We start from the raw sequence: 19,579 nt of genomic DNA, 5'->3' as shown, positions 1-19,579 counted from the left end.
AGCTGTTATCTCCTCAAACTAGTCGTAGCCGACATGATTGATTATGATGAGCCCTAGGCGTGACATTCAAGTCTGACACTAATTTATCGGCACTGAAACTTGAAAGAATGTTTTATTGAACCGACGACGACGACGGTCTGGCCTAGTGGGTAATGACACTAATGACCCTGCCTGCGAAGCCGATGGTCCTGGGTTCGAATCCCAGTAAGGGCATTTATTTGTATGATGATACAGATATTTGTTCCTGAGTCATGGGTGTTTTCTATGTATTTAAGTATTTGTATCTATATATATAAAACAAAGTCGTGTTTGTTCCAGCATCCATAACTCGAGAACGGCTGGACCGATTTTCATGGTTTTTGATTTGTTGGATTAGTCTCGGCCTAGAATAGCAGAATAACTATTAAAAACATTGAAAAAATTTACGAAAACAAAATAATGAAAGAATGATCATTCCCATACAAAATGTTCCTACCAACGTACCTGTCAAACATGATAGCTGTCCTGTCGGTACGGTACACTGGAGTTCCGCAAATTGAAGATTATATTAAATCAAGGGTTTTGAGTCGATAACATAGATCCACAACATTCGAATTATCGCGTATTTAGATTTTAACAATGCAAGCAATAAATAACAGAAATCGGACAGATTGGCGTCATTGCTAGCATAATTTGGACATGACTCCAAACTTGATTAAATAATTAATCATTTAATTAATTTCTTACCTGAGGTTTAATTTTGATTTCTAATCAATAAATAACACAAAGATTTCTTATAATGCAAATTTATTTTTAAAATATCAGTATGTTTTTCAAATTTTTTGTAGGTACTCATTTTTTTATATCAAAAATATATTTCAGTGCTATTTATTGACTAGAGAACAAAATCAAATCTCAGGTAAAAAAATAATTAAATGATTAATTATTTAATCAAATTTGGAGTCATGTCCACATTATTGCGAGCAATGACACATAAATGACACCAAATAGTGTCCCTGTCACAAAAGATTGTCATTGTTGGTTGTCAAGCTTTATAGATGCGTTCAGAAACGGAATATAACTGCCCGATGTCATGAAGCCGTAACAGACTACCGCACCGCGCCCGGCGGTATGGTTTTAACGAACGTACTGCGGGTCTACCGCGAATAGGAGTAAAATTTGCGAACTACGTTGTTCGCGGTAGGCCCTCTGACACACGATTGAAAGTACGCCGGGACACACAAAGTTCGCGGTCCGGTGCGGTAGTCTGTTAAAGCCAGCAATATGCAAACAGTTTTGAACGCACCCATAAACAAAATGACAACCAACAAATACATACATACTAAATAATAGTACTACCTTACTCTTTGGTACTACCGTAAGTACCATAATGGACACTTCCTACAAAACCGAAGTTTGACAGCGATTCAGGGATGAATCTTGCTATCCCTTTTTAATGTATGGTACTATCCCGTTCGGCTATTTAGGGTTGTCAAAATTCAAGTCATTATCTTATCTGTGGTCGTGCATGCAAAAGGACGTCAAATGGTAGCAACCCTTATAACTGCTCGCAGCAATGCTGAGCCGAACGGAGCCGAGTTTGGCCGAAGTCAGGAGTGTCTCGCCACTGTCTGAGGTGCCAACAGGATTAAAAAAAAACAGCCAAGTGCGAGTCGGACTCGCGCACGAAGGGTTCCGTTCCAATACGCAAAAACCATAAAAAATCACGTTTGTTGTATAGGACCTTACTTACATAATTTATGTTATTCTGTTTGTTGTCATAGCGGCAACAGAAATACATCATCTGTGAAAATCTCAGCTGTCTAGCTATCACGGTTCATGAGATGATACAGCCAGGTGACAGACAGACAGACGGACAGCGAAGTCTTAGTAATAGGGTCCCGTTTTTACCCTTCGGGTACGGAACCCTAAAAAACAGCGTTAAATTTACGTTTCTGGATGACTGACTGACTGACTCATCATCATCACGCAGAGCCGAAACTACAATTAATGCTAGAAAGTTGACATCAGTACACCATTACAGGTTACATTTGTAATGTGTACAAGAAATAAGAACAGATTTTGAAGTTAGCACCTCCATTTTATCGGTCATAATCTTACAATCGAATAAAAGGGAATCAGCGAGCAAAATGGAGTTTGCAACCACACCACACCACCTGATTTGATCAAACAATTTAATCAGATTGGAGTAAAACTATTCCCGTCTGGACTGGCATTAAGTTAAGCGGTTTAGTTTTAAGTACCCTGATACAATTTATGGTAAATAATAAGCGAATTAATTTAAATGAAATCATTTATTAATATACGTAATCTACCGAATGTAACACAATCTTAAAATACCTACGTTTCAACACTTTCAATAAGTAGATCAGTGTGCACCTACTTTAACGAAACGTATTTTAATATGTATTGAAAATGACCACCGCTTTTCTGGACACATAACTCTGATTCTTATGAATACTCTTGAGATTATTTAGTCTGCCAAGAATAAATTCATTGGTTTCACAGAATTGAACACCTCAATTAGCTTTTTAATTCCCGTGCGAAGATCGGGACTTCGAGGCGGCTATGCGACTGGGCCGTTGCGTCCAATCCATCTGCCAGGGAACTCTTGGTCTAAATAATATCGCACACTTAGAGTTAACTGTGCTGGTGCACAATCTTGCTGGAAATGGAGGTTCTCCAAATTTTGCTCCTGCACCTTTTGTAGAAAACACGTTTCTCAGGTATTGTTTTATTTAAAAATTTATTGTAAAATCAAATTTTGCGGAAAATCTAATATTCAATTGACAAGTGACAATTACTGATCAAAACACGTTTACTTCATAAATACTGTGACAGGTGATTGATAACCAAAGAGGAAAGTGTTCAATTGTTCATTTGAAATTATTTAACCTTCTTCGTTAATTATTATGTTAGGATAACCATGTGAAGCCTAAAAAAATTGGATGAAACAAAAAAAAATATACTTTTAATTATTTTAAAACCATGAGACTTAATTGAGGGGCTTAATGAAGGGAAGATATATGTAAAACATTCATTTTGTATTACCAATTTGAAGTCACCCTATATAGTAGAGGGACTAATCGATAACAATTTTTTTCAGGCCTGGCTGCAGGCGTTCGGAATGTTCATTATGTTTCCGTACGGAATGACAGGTGGGAACGGGACGTCGCTCTACAAATGCATGGTGCTGTCTCGCTTACACACCATGTCAATCAGTACCTACATAAAATTCCGAGCGTGTGCGGCCAGGCTAATCCGTGACGTGCCAAAAGGAGACATAGTATAGATAGGTGATACGAAGTTCACCGGGTCAGCTAGTATTATATATATCGTTGTCTGAGTACCCACAACACAAGCCTTCTTGAGCTTACTGTGGGACTTAGTCAATCTGTGTAAGAATGTCCTATAATATTTATTTATTATTTATTTTATTTATTATTTATTGAAACTTATGGTTAGATAGATACCTGCGCCAAAGAAGGCTCGGTTCTTAAGCTTGCCTACCTACTTTAAAAATTTCATACTTACCTATTGCTATAAGTGTGAATGGGTTCAAATTTTCGTCCATGTTCGCTAGTACCATAGACATTGCTAGTTCATATCAAACATTAGAAAAATAAATTACCAAGGGCTTTCTTTGGTTTGAAGCACTTAACCGGAGGTCGTGTGTTCGACTCGTGCGCGCGAATTATACGGAGACGGCGTAAGGTGGCGGCCCGGCGCGTACAGGACGCCTTCCAAAATTGTGTATGCAAACTGTTGCGTTTGCAGGCACACAATCACCCCTTACAGAAGGTCGTCCAGGTCGGTAGAACAGGTGGAGCAAAGCTATTCTTTTCGGACTGTATCTGAGCGAAGCACCTATTACGTGTACAATTACGAAAGCTCTTGTTCTATTCTTCTTCTTCAGTCGGTCCCTCAATACTGAGGATCGTGACATCATATCCTTCTGTTGAAGACCAGGTTCCTCCATAGGGTTCTGTTCCCCGCCAATCGCATGGCCTCGTGCAGTTTTAAATGGATAGGTGCCGTAATTTGAGCACACCATCTAGTAGTAGAAGGAGGGCCCTGAGGTCTCGTGCCTTCAACTTTGCCCGTCTTATTACTATCTTCCTATTTAACCAAAAATTGTATAATAAAATAATAAAAGCCTTTTATTTCCCAAATATAAATGTTACAATTAAATTAAGAGTTTAAGTATTATTTTGAAATAAAGTTACAAAGTAAAGAATTTAAAAACTACTAGGTATTACTAAGTATTTTTATGTGGGTTTGTCCATTTTTGGACGTTTAACCAAAAATTGTATACTATACACTAATGTCTTCCTCACATTGACCTTGTCGGTGCAAACGTAGCTTAGACGGACTCCGGTATAATTTTACCTAATTAGTATTGTTTTATTCAAATCGCTTCGTGTAATACCTACTAATGAGTACCTAGTTCCGATGAATAGGGCAATCAACTACGTGTCCCAGACGGTTTTATGTCTGCCGTCATTTTATAATCGCTATAGTAGCATTACTAGCATTTTAATTAGGCATTTTGGTATGTTTACATTGTTTGCAGACGTTTTGCGCTTAATACAATATTAATTCAGTATGGTGTAGCACATCGTAACTGGTGAATTTCCAATACGAATTGTAACTCCGGTAATACTCTTACGGTAGACGTGGGTGCGCGCCCTCCTAAAGGGGCATATTAAGGATATTATGATATATATTCGCTGTCAACGGGTAAGTCGGTAGCTCAGTTTTTAGAGTGGTGGGCAGGTGTCCCGGGGCCGCGAGTCGTCCGAGACAATGAGTTTCTCCACTTCTCCTGTAATTCTATGAACTGATAGAATCGGTATCTAGGTACTTAAGTTATGAATGATAAGTCTCATCCGCTACTACTGACGCTGGCTGCCGCTGCCGCCAGCCAGACAATGAGCACACGGACACACCCAGACTCCGTCAAAATTATACCACCTGCGTCTACAAACCGAACAAACACAGACTTAGGAACACAGACTACAGACACCGTACTATGAACCGTTTACAACCACGTCACCACAAATATTACTTTTAAAATGTTACGATTTAAGCTCCACAACACGACGACTACAACCAAGTTATATTTTACACCACTGTATACTATATTAGCACAGTTACACCCCCAAAACTAAATTTTTGTTCATATTTTTGATTTAGGTCCACGAGAACTGGTTGTAATTGTGGGCGCACCCGAAATAAGAGGTCGCGCTCCCATACTAACTAAATTAGTACAGCGCTTGTGTATGGTCTTATGGTGGATGGTGGACCTCGATTGCTTTATGTGCTCCATCTATAGTTCGTTTTTTTTTAGCATTAGAAATAACTTGCAAGAAGGTAAGCGATCTTGACATGTCTTTTAATTGAAAAACGCTTTTTAAAAATCAAAAACTATTACTTATGAAAGCATAAGAATATAAATGATCGTATTAGATTCATAATTGTTACATATTTGCCGTAACTTATTTTTAAAATGAGTTTTTCAATTAAAAGACACATTTAGATTGTTTACCTTATTTCTAATGCTAAAAAAAACGAACTATAGTATCTAGTTGAGGTGGTATGTGCTTAGGAACCATCGTCAAATCAGTAACTAACCATTCCTAACCCTTATTACAAAGAGTTAAAGTCTGTAATCAGTTAGGCGGTTATTACACGGATCCAATGTGAAAACCGCCTAAGCGCATTCAGTACGCGTGTACGGGAGAAACCTTATACCGTTCCACAAGCAAGATCGAACCTTGTGGCAATGACATAAGGCCGACTCGTACTCGGGCTAATATTAGATGGGATCAACGCCCGCTGTGAGATTATTCAATACGTCAAATTTCGTCACTGAGGCCTGCTATGTTTGCGTTTATTATGTGATAACAGGCACAATTTATTAACGGGATTTTGTCAATCCTTAGCCTTTTGAGAGGTTCGCAGACACGTGCATAGCGGCGATCACCGAGGGCTGGGAGGGGCTTAAAAATAGAGCACGTAGTATAGGTATGTTCCCTAAATGCCGCTGTACGGCTCCGTACACTATTTGGTTGTCAAAAATTGACGTATGACGGACGTATTCGGTCCTTACAAAACATATGAAACTATACAGCGCCATCTAACCGCCGCTGTCAAACTTGTGGGGGCAGATGTTTTTCTTAGACTTTACACGTCTTATACAATTACTGAGTCTTAGCCTCCCTGGGACTAGGGAGTCATTTTTGCAGTTTGGAATTTGAAAACTTCTTTCATCCATTATAGTTTAAAATTCGATTGATTTTGCCCTTTTAAAAGAACACCGGGACTTGGGAGGTTAGTCAACATTCACTGAACATCTGTGGACCTTATATTTTGGCAATAAGGTTTAATAATTGTCAATGCTCGGCCGGTGCCGACGGCGGAGAGCAATAAACGTTAGCACCGTCTGCAGTTGATGGCGGAGCGACCAATGGGAGCGCTGGTCATGGGACAGGTCACTGAACTCGGGTTCAGCTCGTGTACAGTACAGTCAGCATCTAAAATAGCGGATGAACCAATGCGGCAAAAATATCTGTTATTCTAGAAAACTTCCCAACAGGGATAAATTAGAAAATGGTACAAAAAGTCGGCTAGAGCGAGCTATCGATATCCATAACAGCCAGAAGTGGTACGTTTTTGCCCCCAAAAAACCGGGCTATGGTCGTAACAAGGAATGAGCATAACGGCCGATTAGAAACCGCGATCGATTACATACAGCTTGCATCACTGCTCATCGCATACTGTGCTAGTTTTCAATGTGCATTCGTAAGTATACTCAAGGTGTAACATATTTAGGTATACGGACAAAGTACCAAAAATGTTTTTTTTTAAATCAAAGATAATTGATTGCAATAGAGAGGTAGTCTTCAGCTTGAGTTTTCCCACCCACAGATCACTCCATTACTAGAGGGAATATATAAGACGGTCCGATTGCCATTTACTGGCAATTTGGCACTCCTATAATATTACTATTACAACTGTTTATTACAGTTGTTGGTGACTGCTGGAGTTATTAGCTCCATAGTGATTGGCCACTCTTATAGTTCGTTTTTTTAGCATTAGAAAGAACTCCACAGAAGTAAGCGTACAGTTTTTATCAGGCTCTTTTATTGTTAATAATTATTGAATTATCTAATGTAGCACGGTCAATACATATAATTTACTTCAAATTATTACCGCTAAAAGTGCCGGATTTGGAACCACAAGCTTACTTCTGCGAAGTTCTTTCTAATGCTAAAAAAAACGGATTGTAGCAATAAGACTTCTATTGCCTAGTTTCTTTCTCATTGAGTGGCAAATTACTAATGGAGGGGCCAATAACTATAGCAGTCACCCTACATAGATTTAAGGACACGTAAGATGTATTGTCTGATTCTAAATAAAGAAAATCAAAACATAGCGTAGTCTGCGAGGGGTAGTCTATGTCCCGCCAAAGGGAGCGACCAGATGTTATTGATTACTTTGCCTTCCACGAGTAATATTCTTATTTATTTAAAACGAATGCTGTTAACCTTTTTATGATAAATGTGACAGTTGAGGAATCGCCTGATGGCAAGCGATTACCGTCGTCCATGGGTACCAAAGGGGAGTAAGAGAGACGCTCTTATCTTGAAGGTTTCTTTTCTATTTATGCCTCTCAACCGCTTGCAAACTTAAATAGGTATGTTAAGGAGTTTAGAAATTTCATACTACGAGTATTTTAAATTGGCTAACACGTAATGGCTCCTCTACACGATGCGCTAACGCCGGCCAGTCCAAGGGACGCATTTATGCGTTAGAGGGAGCAAGTGATATTGCTATCTCATACTACCGCATGGCTGCGTCCCTGGGAGTGGCCGGCGCTGGCCCATCGTGTAGAGGAGCCATAACACAGCACAGTTAGGGGATTACACCTGTGTCTGTTGCGATGAGCGGAGCGATATCGCTCAGTTCGTTAACGCGTTCTCAGTGTGACCTGTTTCAGGCGTGTTGATAGAATAAAATATAACACTCACCGGAGTCAAAATTGTTCCCTCCCGCGTCCATGCCTTGACCATGATATTCTGAAATGAAATAATGTCTTAAATGAATACATTTTTTACATTTGACTTTGATTCTCATTTCTGTCTTTTGTATGGCTTTTAGAAAAAACTTTACATAATTTTCGTTTTTATTACAAGCTAGCAGTACTCAACTGGCAACTACAAAGTATTGGGCCCCATACATTCCACAGCTCTTCTCTTTCCGAACAGACTCTAAACTACTCTAAAGTCATATTTGATACTATGTTTTCTCGCATAGAAGTATACCGTGTACTTGATAGTCCTTTTCGTCTACGTGAGAGCGTTTTATGATAGACTCCGTCTTTCAATCCCGTGCTCAAGACAATTCTAACAATCCCAAACACAATTAAGTTGAGTTGTTTTATCACAGAGTTCCTATAGCCACCTCCTGTCTCCATCATCAGATCAGCTCGATGGTAGCATAATACTGCATCGTCACCCACCTTACATACCTATGAGAAGTTTGTTTCGAATAATGGGAAGTGGGTCTAATACCTTGCAAGATTTGACCGGAACATACATACATACATACAAACATTGCAAGATTTAAGGCTTCGTTACACAGGCGCGTTTTTCGGGCGAGGCGTCAGCGTTTTACATATAAAAAGCTCACGCCCCGCTCGGAAAACGCACCTGTGTGACGGAACCTAAATAAAAGCTTCTAAAATTAAAATAAAACAGGTGTCACATTTGAGGGCAGGGTATCGCGATATTTTAAATTACCAAGGGGTCGCAACATGACAAGTATCAAAAACACTGCCATAGACAATACGGTCTTTAGAATTTAAGACCCGTGAGTAGTGGCCCTTATGTCATAACATAAGGATAGTGTTGTCCATATAGGTCACATCTGAATGATCTGAGTAGCCGTCCCAATTGGTAATCAATTGGCGAGGTCAACGAACTTTATCTAAAGGAAGTCACTTTGGCGTTATATAACTTAATATTATAAGCGATAAGCGTTTTCGTATTTCGTATCGTTGAGGAAGCATGCAACAAATTTTTCCGCCTTTCAGCCGGAAAGCGTCAACTTTCGGCCCGCTGTGCTAAAATCCCGAAAATAATGATACATGATTCATACATTTCATAAATCGTCAGATCAAATATGTATGATTTCTTATGGGACAAAATAAAATAGAAAAGGGAGGAGAAAGAAATAAAACGCTTGAATGTAAAGGCACATGTTTATAATAAACTGTCAACAACAATACATTTTGTAACAATTCCAAGCTGGATCTCTTTGTTTAGCGAGACTAGTATTTATTACTAATACCTAAGTAACCTAGTAGCGTCTGTCTGGACTGGTGACATGGTCATTAATTCCGAATTTTACGGTGTGACCAAAATATGTATACAACTATCGCTTGTAAGTATAGTATTTGAACTGCTTCCTAATCAACCCAAGCATTGCTTCCACTAGCTCATACTGGATTCGCAAATTCCTCGGCCTCGATAGCCGAATCTAACAAGTTCAATGACACGTTCCACATATAGCCGCGATACTGTGATGTGTTCCATTCCAACAGTTCACGGCAAAAATAACTATGTATTATGTATACATCTTTTGCCTTAGGGCCTTTACACACATTGCGACTTTATGATGGATTGATGCAAACGCGCGTTTAAGAGTGCTATTACATTTCGGGGTTGAGCGAGTTTAGGTATTTTACGCGCTGCGGCAGGCCGTGCGAGCTCAGTATTCCGATCCCTTCTACCACACTCGCACTACAATGATGGATTAAACATTCTTGATCCTTCGCGAAGCATATTGAAATCAACCATAACAACACTAACTGGACTTAACTTATAAAGTCCTAAAACTGTTATTTGGTAAGTACGAAAATACTAAATGCAGTGCAAATGTACATAGGGGCTGTTCATAAATTACGTCATCTATTTTTGACCCCCCATCCCTCAAATCATCCAACAATCATGCTTCGGATGACTCTGTTTCCTCGTACGTCATGCTACCATCATCCGATGTCCAGACCCCCCTCCCCCCCCTCCTCCCATTTGAAACGACGTAATTTATGAATAGCCCCATACTCGTACTTATGAACGTATATAACTCGAAAGAAATTATAGGTACTCGCTTATTTACAAGAAACAAGTTACAAGAAACTGAAGATACACAAGGTCTGATGATGGAGCTGGAAGGTGGTCACCGGTACCAATCAACCATGCAACTAAACCACTTCATGTTTAGGCTCGTTTGACTAGTCTCAACAAGATCTTTGACACTAGGTGATACTCAGAGTCTGATGATGGAGCCGGAAGGTGGTCACCGGTACCAATCAACCATGCAACTAAACCACTTCATGTTTAGGCTCGTTTGATTAGTCTCAACAAGATCTTTGACACTAGGTGATACTCAGAGTCTGATGATGGAGCTGGAAGGTGGTCACCGGTACCAATCAACCATGCAAATAAACGACTTCGTGTTTAGGCTCGTTTGATTCGTCTCAACAAGATCTTTGACACTAGGTGATAAACCAAACACGAAGCCCAAACACGAAGTGGTTCAGTTATGTGATAGACTGGTACCCGTCGCCACCTTCGAGCTCCATCATCAGACCCTGAGTAGTATCTTGTGTCAAAGATCTTGTTGCGACGAATCAAACGAGCCCAAACACGAAGTGGTTCAGTTACATGGTAGACTGGGACCCGTGGCCACAGTCCAGCTCCATCATCAGACCCTAAGTACTAACTTGTGTCCAAGGTCTTGTTGAGACGAATCAAACGAGCCCAAACATGAAGTGGTTCAGTTACATGATAGCAGTGTTGGCAAAAAATCAATTCGAATTGACGATTGACGATTGAGAATTGACCGATCAATTCGAATTGACGATTGACGAAACTAATTCTAAATCTACTGATTGAAGATTGACGATTACTAATCGTTAATTCGAATTGATCGGTCAATCCTCAATCGTCTTCTGTCCTCATGATACTGTTACATGATAGACTGGTACCCGTGGCCACCTTTCAGCTCCATAATCAAACCTTGTGTATCTTCAGTGTCAAAGATCTTGTTGAGACTAATCAAACGAGCCCAAACACGAAGTGGTTTAGTTGCATGGTTGATTGGTACCGGTGACCACCTTCCGGCTCCATCATCAGACCCTGAGTACTATCTTGTGTCAAAGATCTTGTTGAGACGAATAAAACGAGCCTAAACACGAAGGGGTTTCGTTGCACGGTTGATTGGTACCGGTGACCACCTTCCGGCTCCATCATCAGACCCTGAGTACTATCTTGTGTCAAAGATCTTGTTAAGACGAATAAAACGAGCCTAAACACGAAGTGGTTTAGTTGCATGGTTGATTGGTACCGGTGACCACCTTCCGGCTCCATCATCAGACCCTGAGTACTATGTTGTGTCAAAGATCTTGTTAAGACGAATAAAACGAGCCTAAACACGAAGTGGTTTAGTTGCATGGTTGATTGGTACCGGTGACCACCTTCCGGCTCCATCATCAGACCCTGAGTACTATCTTGTGTCAAAGATCTTGTTGAGACGAATAAAACGAGCCTAAACACGAAGGGGTTTCGTTGCACGGTTGATTGGTACCGGTGACCACCTTCCGGCTCCATCATCAGACCCTGAGTACTATCTTGTTGAGACGAATAAAACGAGCCTAAACACGAAGAGGTTTAGTTGCATGGTTGATTGGTACCGGTGACCACCTTCCGGCTCCATCATCAGACCCTGAGTACTATCTTGTTGAGACGAATAAAACGAGCCTAAACACGAAGAGGTTTAGTTGCATGGTTGATTGGTACCGGTGACCACCTTCCGGCTCCATCATCAGACCCTGAGTACTATCTTGTGTCAAAGATCTTGTTGAGACGAATCAAACGAGCCCAAACACGAAGTGGTTTAGTTGCATGGTTGACTGGTACTGGTGACCACGTTCCGGCTCCATCATCAGACCCTGAGTACTATCTTGTGTCAAAGATCTTGTTGAGACGAATCAAACGAGCCCAAACACGAAGTGGTTTAGTTGCATGGTTGATTGGTACCGGTGACCACCTTCCGGCTCCATCATCAGACCCTGAGTACTATCTTGTGTCAAAGATCTTGTTGAGACAAATAAAACGAGCCTAAACACGAAGTGGTTTAGTTGCATGGTTGATTGGTACCGGTGACCACCTTCCGGCTCCATCATCAGACCCTGAGTACTATGTTGTGTCAAAGATCTTGTTAAGACGAATAAAACGAGCCTAAACACGAAGTGGTTTAGTTGCATGGTTGATTGGTACCGGTGACCACCTTCCGGCTCCATCATCAGACCCTGAGTACTATCTTGTGTCAAAGATCTTGTTGAGACGAATAAAACGAGCCTAAACACGAAGGGGTTTCGTTGCACGGTTGATTGGTACCGGTGACCACCTTCCGGCTCCATCATCAGACCCTGAGAACTATGTTGTGTCAAAGATCTTGTTAAGACGAATAAAACGAGCCTAAACACGAAGTGGTTTAGTTGCATGGTTGATTGGTACCGGTGACCACCTTCCGGCTCCATCATCAGACCCTGAGTACTATGTTGTGTCAAAGATCTTGTTAAGACGAATAAAACGAGCCTAAACACGAAGTGGTTTAGTTGCATGGTTGATTGGTACCGGTGACCACCTTCCGGCTCCATCATCAGACCCTGAGTACTATCTTGTTGAGACGAATAAAACGAGCCTAAACACGAAGAGGTTTAGTTGCATGGTTGATTGGTACCGGTGACCACCTTCCGGCTCCATCATCAGACCCTGAGTACTATCTTGTTGAGACGAATAAAACGAGCCTAAACACGAAGAGGTTTAGTTGCATGGTTGATTGGTACCGGTGACCACCTTCCGGCTCCATCATCAGACCCTGAGTACTATCTTGTGTCAAAGATCTTGTTGAGACGAATCAAACGAGCCCAAACACGAAGTGGTTTAGTTGCATGGTTGACTGGTACTGGTGACCACGTTCCGGCTCCATCATCAGACCCTGAGTACTATCTTGTGTCAAAGATCTTGTTGAGACGAATCAAACGAGCCCAAACACGAAGTGGTTTAGTTGCATGGTTGATTGGTACCGGTGACCACCTTCCGGCTCCATCATCAGACCCTGAGTACTATCTTGTGTCAAAGATCTTGTTGAGACAAATAAAACGAGCCTAAACACGAAGTGGTTTAGTTGCATGGTTGATTGGTACCGGTGACCACCTTCCGGCTCCATCATCAGACCCTGAGTACTATGTTGTGTCAAAGATCTTGTTAAGACGAATAAAACGAGCCTAAACACGAAGTGGTTTAGTTGCATGGTTGATTGGTACCGGTGACCACCTTCCGGCTCCATCATCAGACCCTGAGTACTATCTTGTGTCAAAGATCTTGTTGAGACGAATAAAACGAGCCTAAACACGAAGGGGTTTCGTTGCACGGTTGATTGGTACCGGTGACCACCTTCCGGCTCCATCATCAGACCCTGAGTACTATCTTGTTGAGACGAATAAAACGAGCCTAAACACGAAGAGGTTTAGTTGCATGGTTGATTGGTACCGGTGACCACCTTCCGGCTCCATCATCAGACCCTGAGTACTATCTTGTTGAGACGAATAAAACGAGCCTAAACACGAAGAGGTTTAGTTGCATGGTTGATTGGTACTGGTGACCACGTTCCGGCTCCATCATCAGACCCTGAGTACTATCTTGTGTCAAAGATCTTGTTGAGACGAATCAAACGAGCCCAAACACGAAGTGGTTTAGTTGCATGGTTGATTGGTACCGGTGACCACCTTCCGGCTCCATCATCAGACCCTGAGTACTATCTTGTGTCAAAGATCTTGTTGAGACGAATAAAACGAGCCTAAACACGAAGTGGTTTAGTTGCATGGTTGATTGGTACTGGTGACCACCTTCCGGCTCCATCATCAGACCCTGAGTACTATCTTAAGTCAAAGATCTTGTTGAGCCGAATCAAACGAGCCCAAACACGAAATGGTTTAGTTGCATGGTTGATTAGTACCGGTGACCACCTTCCGGCTCCATCATCAGACCCTGAGAACTATGTTGTGTCAAAGATCTTGTTAAGACGAATAAAACGAGCCTAAACACGAAGTGGTTTAGTTGCATGGTTGATTGGTACCGGTGACCACCTTCCGGCTCCATCATCAGACCCTGAGTACTATCTTGTGTCAAAGATCTTGTTGAGACGAATCAAACGAGCCCAAACACGAAGTGGTTTAGTTGCATGGTTGACTGGTACTGGTGACCACGTTCCGGCTTCATCATCAGACCCTGAGTACTATCTTAAGTCAAAGATCTTGTTGAGCCGAATCAAACGTGCCCAAACACGAAGTGGTTTAGTTGCATGGTTGATTGGTACCGGTGACCACCTTCCGGCTCCATCATCAGACCCTGAGTACTATCTTGAGTCAAATAAATACATATAGAATGTCAGGTCGTTTCAAATATTTTTAATCTTGTCCGGTAGTTTATTAAACTGTACCATTATAAATTATAATACTATAAAAACAGTGCTAGGATCAAAGTCTCTCGTTGCGGTTTACACGCACACAGTATAGCGTTTTACACGGCGCCCGCCGCACACAATGATAAAAAACCTCGTCGTCGCCGTTGAAAATGTGCGGAGCCGACCGACACACGTCCTGCCTGTACAAGCTCTGCCGCGGCACTGAGCTGGCGAGCGCGCGTCATCGGTAATATAGAGTAGTTTTCAAAAAATTGCCAAAAAATTATAATAGAATTTCATAAACACTAATGTATACCAACAGTATAAGCAAACGTTGCAGATTGCTTGAGTATGAAAATGACTTCGATATTAAGTAGATTTTCGTAGAAATTGACACTTGTTTCGGAGAGAAAATTGAGTTCGTTTTACTTTGATTTTCTCTTTCTCAAAGGTATGTAGAAAAAATATCGTTTGATATGCCGAAAGTACAGGGTATTAGTAATACAAAATAGCCAGGTTTAGCAGAGTAAACTTCTCAACATTTCTAAATAAGAGCTTGCCGTTCAGTGCTTCACGGGGTTTTTCGGAAACGACCATCAGAAAAAAATTCATTACTGATTTAATAAGTCCTTTTTCTAATATTTACAACGATATTTAAAAAGATAAGAAGACGCTTTTACTGGAACAAGTACTCATTGTTTCTAATAATGAGCACAAAGTCCTGAATTTCGTCAACTAGTATCATCAATTTTGCATTATTTCGACTTTTCTTGTAAGAGCGCTCTTAACAGCCGCGCGATTGCATCGCGAGACTGCAGAGGGCCTACCGCGAACCACGTTCGAAGTGTTGCCTCCCTATCACACTTACGTACAAATTTACAAGTGCGACAGAGAGGCAACACGTCGAACGTGGTTCGCGGTAGGCCCGCTGTACCACTGATCGATCACTGCAAGGTAGACGTCCATAGGGCGGCATCACATCACACGCATCGGACGCATCGCACGCAACGGATTCTAGTATTCTTTTTATTAGGGTTCCGTCGTACCCAAAGGGTAAAACGGGACCCTATTACTAAGACTTCGCTGTCCGTCCGTCCGTCCGTCTGTCTGTCACCAGGCTGTATCTCACGAACCGTGATAGCTAGACAGTTGAAATTTTCACAGATGATGTATTTCTGTTGCCGCTATAACAACAAATACTAAAAACAGAATAAAATAAAGATTTAAATGGGGCTCCCATACAACAAACGTGATTTTTGACCAAAGTTAAGCAACGTCGGGCGTGGTCAGTACTTGGATGGGTGACCATTTTTTTTTTGCTTAATTTACTCGTTTTTTTTTTCATTATGGTACGGAACCCTTCGTGCGCGAGTCCGACTCGCACTTGCCCGGTTTTTAAAAAGTCACACAAGTGTGTCCACTGATCTGGACGTGTAGCAGGTCGCCTGCTGCATTGAGAAGTATGGATTTCATTCAATACCCTCCATTCTGGTCTGAGGTGTCCGAACGGCTGTGCCCGTCTTACGACTATGACAGCTAGTAGTCTCTGGTAGGGTTGCCAACCGTACTATATGATTGACCGAAGCGTTAACGAAGGTCTCCGTTTTAACTCTGGCATTTTGCTTTCGTATATCCCAATGTTCTCCTCTACAGGTCGAAATGCTTATAACCGATTCTCGTGGGTTCAATTATTTTGTCGCTCAATATTTGGATTTTTTTCAAAATGCGGAAATTGGCATAAAGGACTTAAGCGCTGATAGCGTCTATGGCGCTTAAGACCATTGGGTCTTCACTGTGATAACGACTCTAAGCTTAACACGAGGTCTACAGCTCACAGACCCACTAGTATACATAGTGTGTACTTTATTTGGACCTAGTGGACTTTTAAAATAGTTACACAAAACAACTATATTTCGATGGGTCCTTACGATTGGAAAAACCCAGTTATTTTTAAGCTCTAAGAGTGTGTTTGACAACCGCCCCTGGTGGTGCAACACTGCTATCGTAACTGCATATTATTTAAGTCCGCGCCTAAAAATGCACCAAGGTGCGGGTGCACGCAATGCACCGCACTAATTGCTAGGCGCCTCGTAATAGCCGCGCATCATTGCCCAAACGTTCAATCGTTTGTTCATTAAATAACTATGAAACCGGGTATAGTTAACATCAATAGTATCGGATGCGACTATAAGCGCAAAAAGTACCTAAATATAGATGATGTATATAGAGTACCTATCTCTATAGTTCGTATTCAAAAGTATTTGTAACAGTCTATAACAGTCTATATTAGAGTTGTGCTGCTTAGACATAGACATATCTCCTTTTGTTAATCTGTTAGACAATGGTAGATTCTATTGAGGAGTAGTCCATCTGCTTGTTTTAATGCTGACTGTACATATTTTAATAGTGTATAGAAATGTTTACAGGCCCTATTATTTACTACTAACAACAATACTCAAAGTACTCAAACCAGCTGAGTGGCAGCTGACATTCACCAGACATCATATATCTCCTTTAACGTTACTTGGTTATGAATACAATAGAACCGGACAAGTGCGAGTCAGACTCGCCAACCGGGGTCCATACTTTTTAGGGTTTGTTATTATAGCAGCAACAATCACGGTTCATGAGATATAGCCTGGTGACAGGCGGACACTGGAGTCATAGTAATAGTGTCCAGTCATAGTAATGATATTAACACCATCTTATTTCTCAACATCGAACATTTATTCAGCAAATAGACCACATACACATAGGGCACTTTTATATGTCAAATAGACCACATACACATAGGGCACTTTTATATGTCAAATAGAACACATACACATAGGGCACTTTTATATGTCAAATAGACCACATACACATAGGGCACTTTTATATGTCAAATAGACCACATACACATAGGGCACTTTTATATGTCAAATACACCACATACACATAGGGCACTTTTATATGTCAAATAGACCACATACACATAGGGCACTTTTATATGTCAAATTTCTCTAGAAAGTTTTTATTTGCCTGCATAGCATATTCCTCTGCTGGCAGTACTACTTCTAAAAATATTAGCCAATGTTATTATTAAAAATTGAGTCCAACCCATTTATAGAGAATTAAAACATGGTACGAGTAGGATGTGACATTGGTCTCATGGAAGTGATATGTAGTGACCTAGAAAAATGCTAACTTTAGACTTCAGGAATTTATAATCGAGATAATGATGTAGGTGACCCCAAAAACGGCAGCCAACTAGTGTTTATCTGTAGATCTGGCAAAATCTGTTGCCATACTACTCTCTCTGCTTTTTATAGTTTCAGTATTTTATTTGTGACTACTATTTAGATATTTTTATACGTTATTAAACTAAATCTTAATCTGGTCATATGTCTATCATTGATGTTGTCTATACAAATCTATGAATGAATGATAGTAGATATACATAAACGCCTTCTGGCTTTAAGTTCATCTTCTGTACAATTTTTACTGAGCTATAAGATTCAAATAAATAAATTTAATTTAATTCAATGTCAAGTAAAAAAAAAATCTGATCATAAGCAAACAAAATTGTCTATAATATTTTTATAATTTATCTCTATTCATTTTAACAGGTCTCCTATCAGCACAAACAGGTTTAGATTGTTTTATTATATAAACATTTGTGATAATTAAGTTGTTACATACTCTAAAAGGCAGTTAGGAAGCCATTGAGAAAACATATAATGCAGACAACAAAAACAAATATTGATAAAAAACCAAAAGAATAAAAATCTACATATTTTGTAATAGCTGTAACTAGCTGTCTCGGGCAAAACCAACATAACCTGTTTTGTAACACATCATAAAGAAAAACAATTAAAATGTATTTATTACTAAGTTACTAAAATGAACTAAGTAATATTCAAAAGTAGAAAAAGTAAAACTTGAAAATAGATTCAGAAAAGAGCCTTGCTGGCCAGTAATGTGGTTATGTAAGTAGTTCAAGGTGGGTCATTGACAGCAGACAATCCCATTACAGACCGCCGCCAGACGCCAAAAAAACCTCAAACCTGTTTTTTGCTGTCTTTAGTCTCAACCATAGACTGAAACACATGTTGGCCAACTGTTTCTCGCCAATTTAGAATCATTGAGCTTCAATTAATTGATTATTAGTCCTTTTTTGTTTGATAAAAAATGAATGAGTATTGGAATTTTTGTATTTATTATTTTTAAACCTTTTGATTTATCATTTATTTATTTTTCTTCTTAGGCTAGGTTATTTATAACATGAATATAAAAGTAAAAACCTTTTTATTATTACTGTAACAGCTAAAGTTGATAAGTTAAAATATTGCTGTTGGTGCTATGGCTGCTATGATGATGACACAGATCTGATTGAACTTGGTTACTCACATTTGCATAATAATTAATAATACATAGAAACTTTTGAGTGAATATTTCATGTATGTGTAATACCTATACATAATTATTTTCAGAAACCTTTATAACTTGTATAATCTCAAAAAATGGCTAATACCTATGAAATTAGAAGCACTTTCTACTGTAATAAATCACATTTGATTATTTTGCCAGTGTTTGTAATTTTTATTTATTATTTTATCCCAGATCAAAAATTACCTAATCTAGTAACCAAGCTGTCTAGTTTAATGCTGAAATGTATTTATAATGGCAGTTGGATTACTCAGATTGGGTAATAGATTGGACAATTTAATTGTCATTTAGATATCTGAGTATAAACCAAGCTCAGTTGATATTGTGATTTAACAAACCCATGCCTGTATTACTCTAATCTAATGCACCTTATGTTAGTTAATCCGAGCAGCCGAGGCTGGTAATTTAAGATCCTGCAGAGTTATAAGCACATTAGCAATACCATGAATTATCTGGACTTAGTTTGAATTGCTAATATCACAAGGAAGAAATAGATCTCCCATGACTGTTAACTTTTGTCTTATGTATTAATGAAACTTGCTTTTGTCTAACATTATCACTGTATTTCTTAGTTAGATTTGATTTTTTTGATTTCTAATATCTGCCACTGATAAGT

General features: G+C 39.9%; 1 protein-coding gene across 2 annotated transcripts in view; it reads right to left on the bottom strand.

The window, feature by feature from the left end:
• The window catches only part of LOC134675684 (transcriptional activator protein Pur-alpha), a 35,113-nt gene that overhangs the window by 14,289 nt on the left and 1,245 nt on the right, over positions 1-19,579 (bottom strand). For both annotated transcript variants that reach the window (XM_063534012.1, XM_063534013.1), the window contains exon 2: positions 8,034-8,081. In XM_063534012.1, the coding sequence (XP_063390082.1) occupies positions 8,034-8,081 (48 nt within the window). The remainder of the gene's footprint in view (positions 1-8,033; positions 8,082-19,579) is intronic.

The sequence above is a fragment of the Cydia fagiglandana genome, chromosome 22 (genome assembly GCF_963556715.1).
Source record: "Cydia fagiglandana chromosome 22, ilCydFagi1.1, whole genome shotgun sequence".
In the NCBI taxonomy this organism is placed as follows: domain Eukaryota; kingdom Metazoa; phylum Arthropoda; class Insecta; order Lepidoptera; family Tortricidae; genus Cydia; species Cydia fagiglandana.
This window is presented reverse-complemented; position numbering and strand designations above follow the sequence as displayed.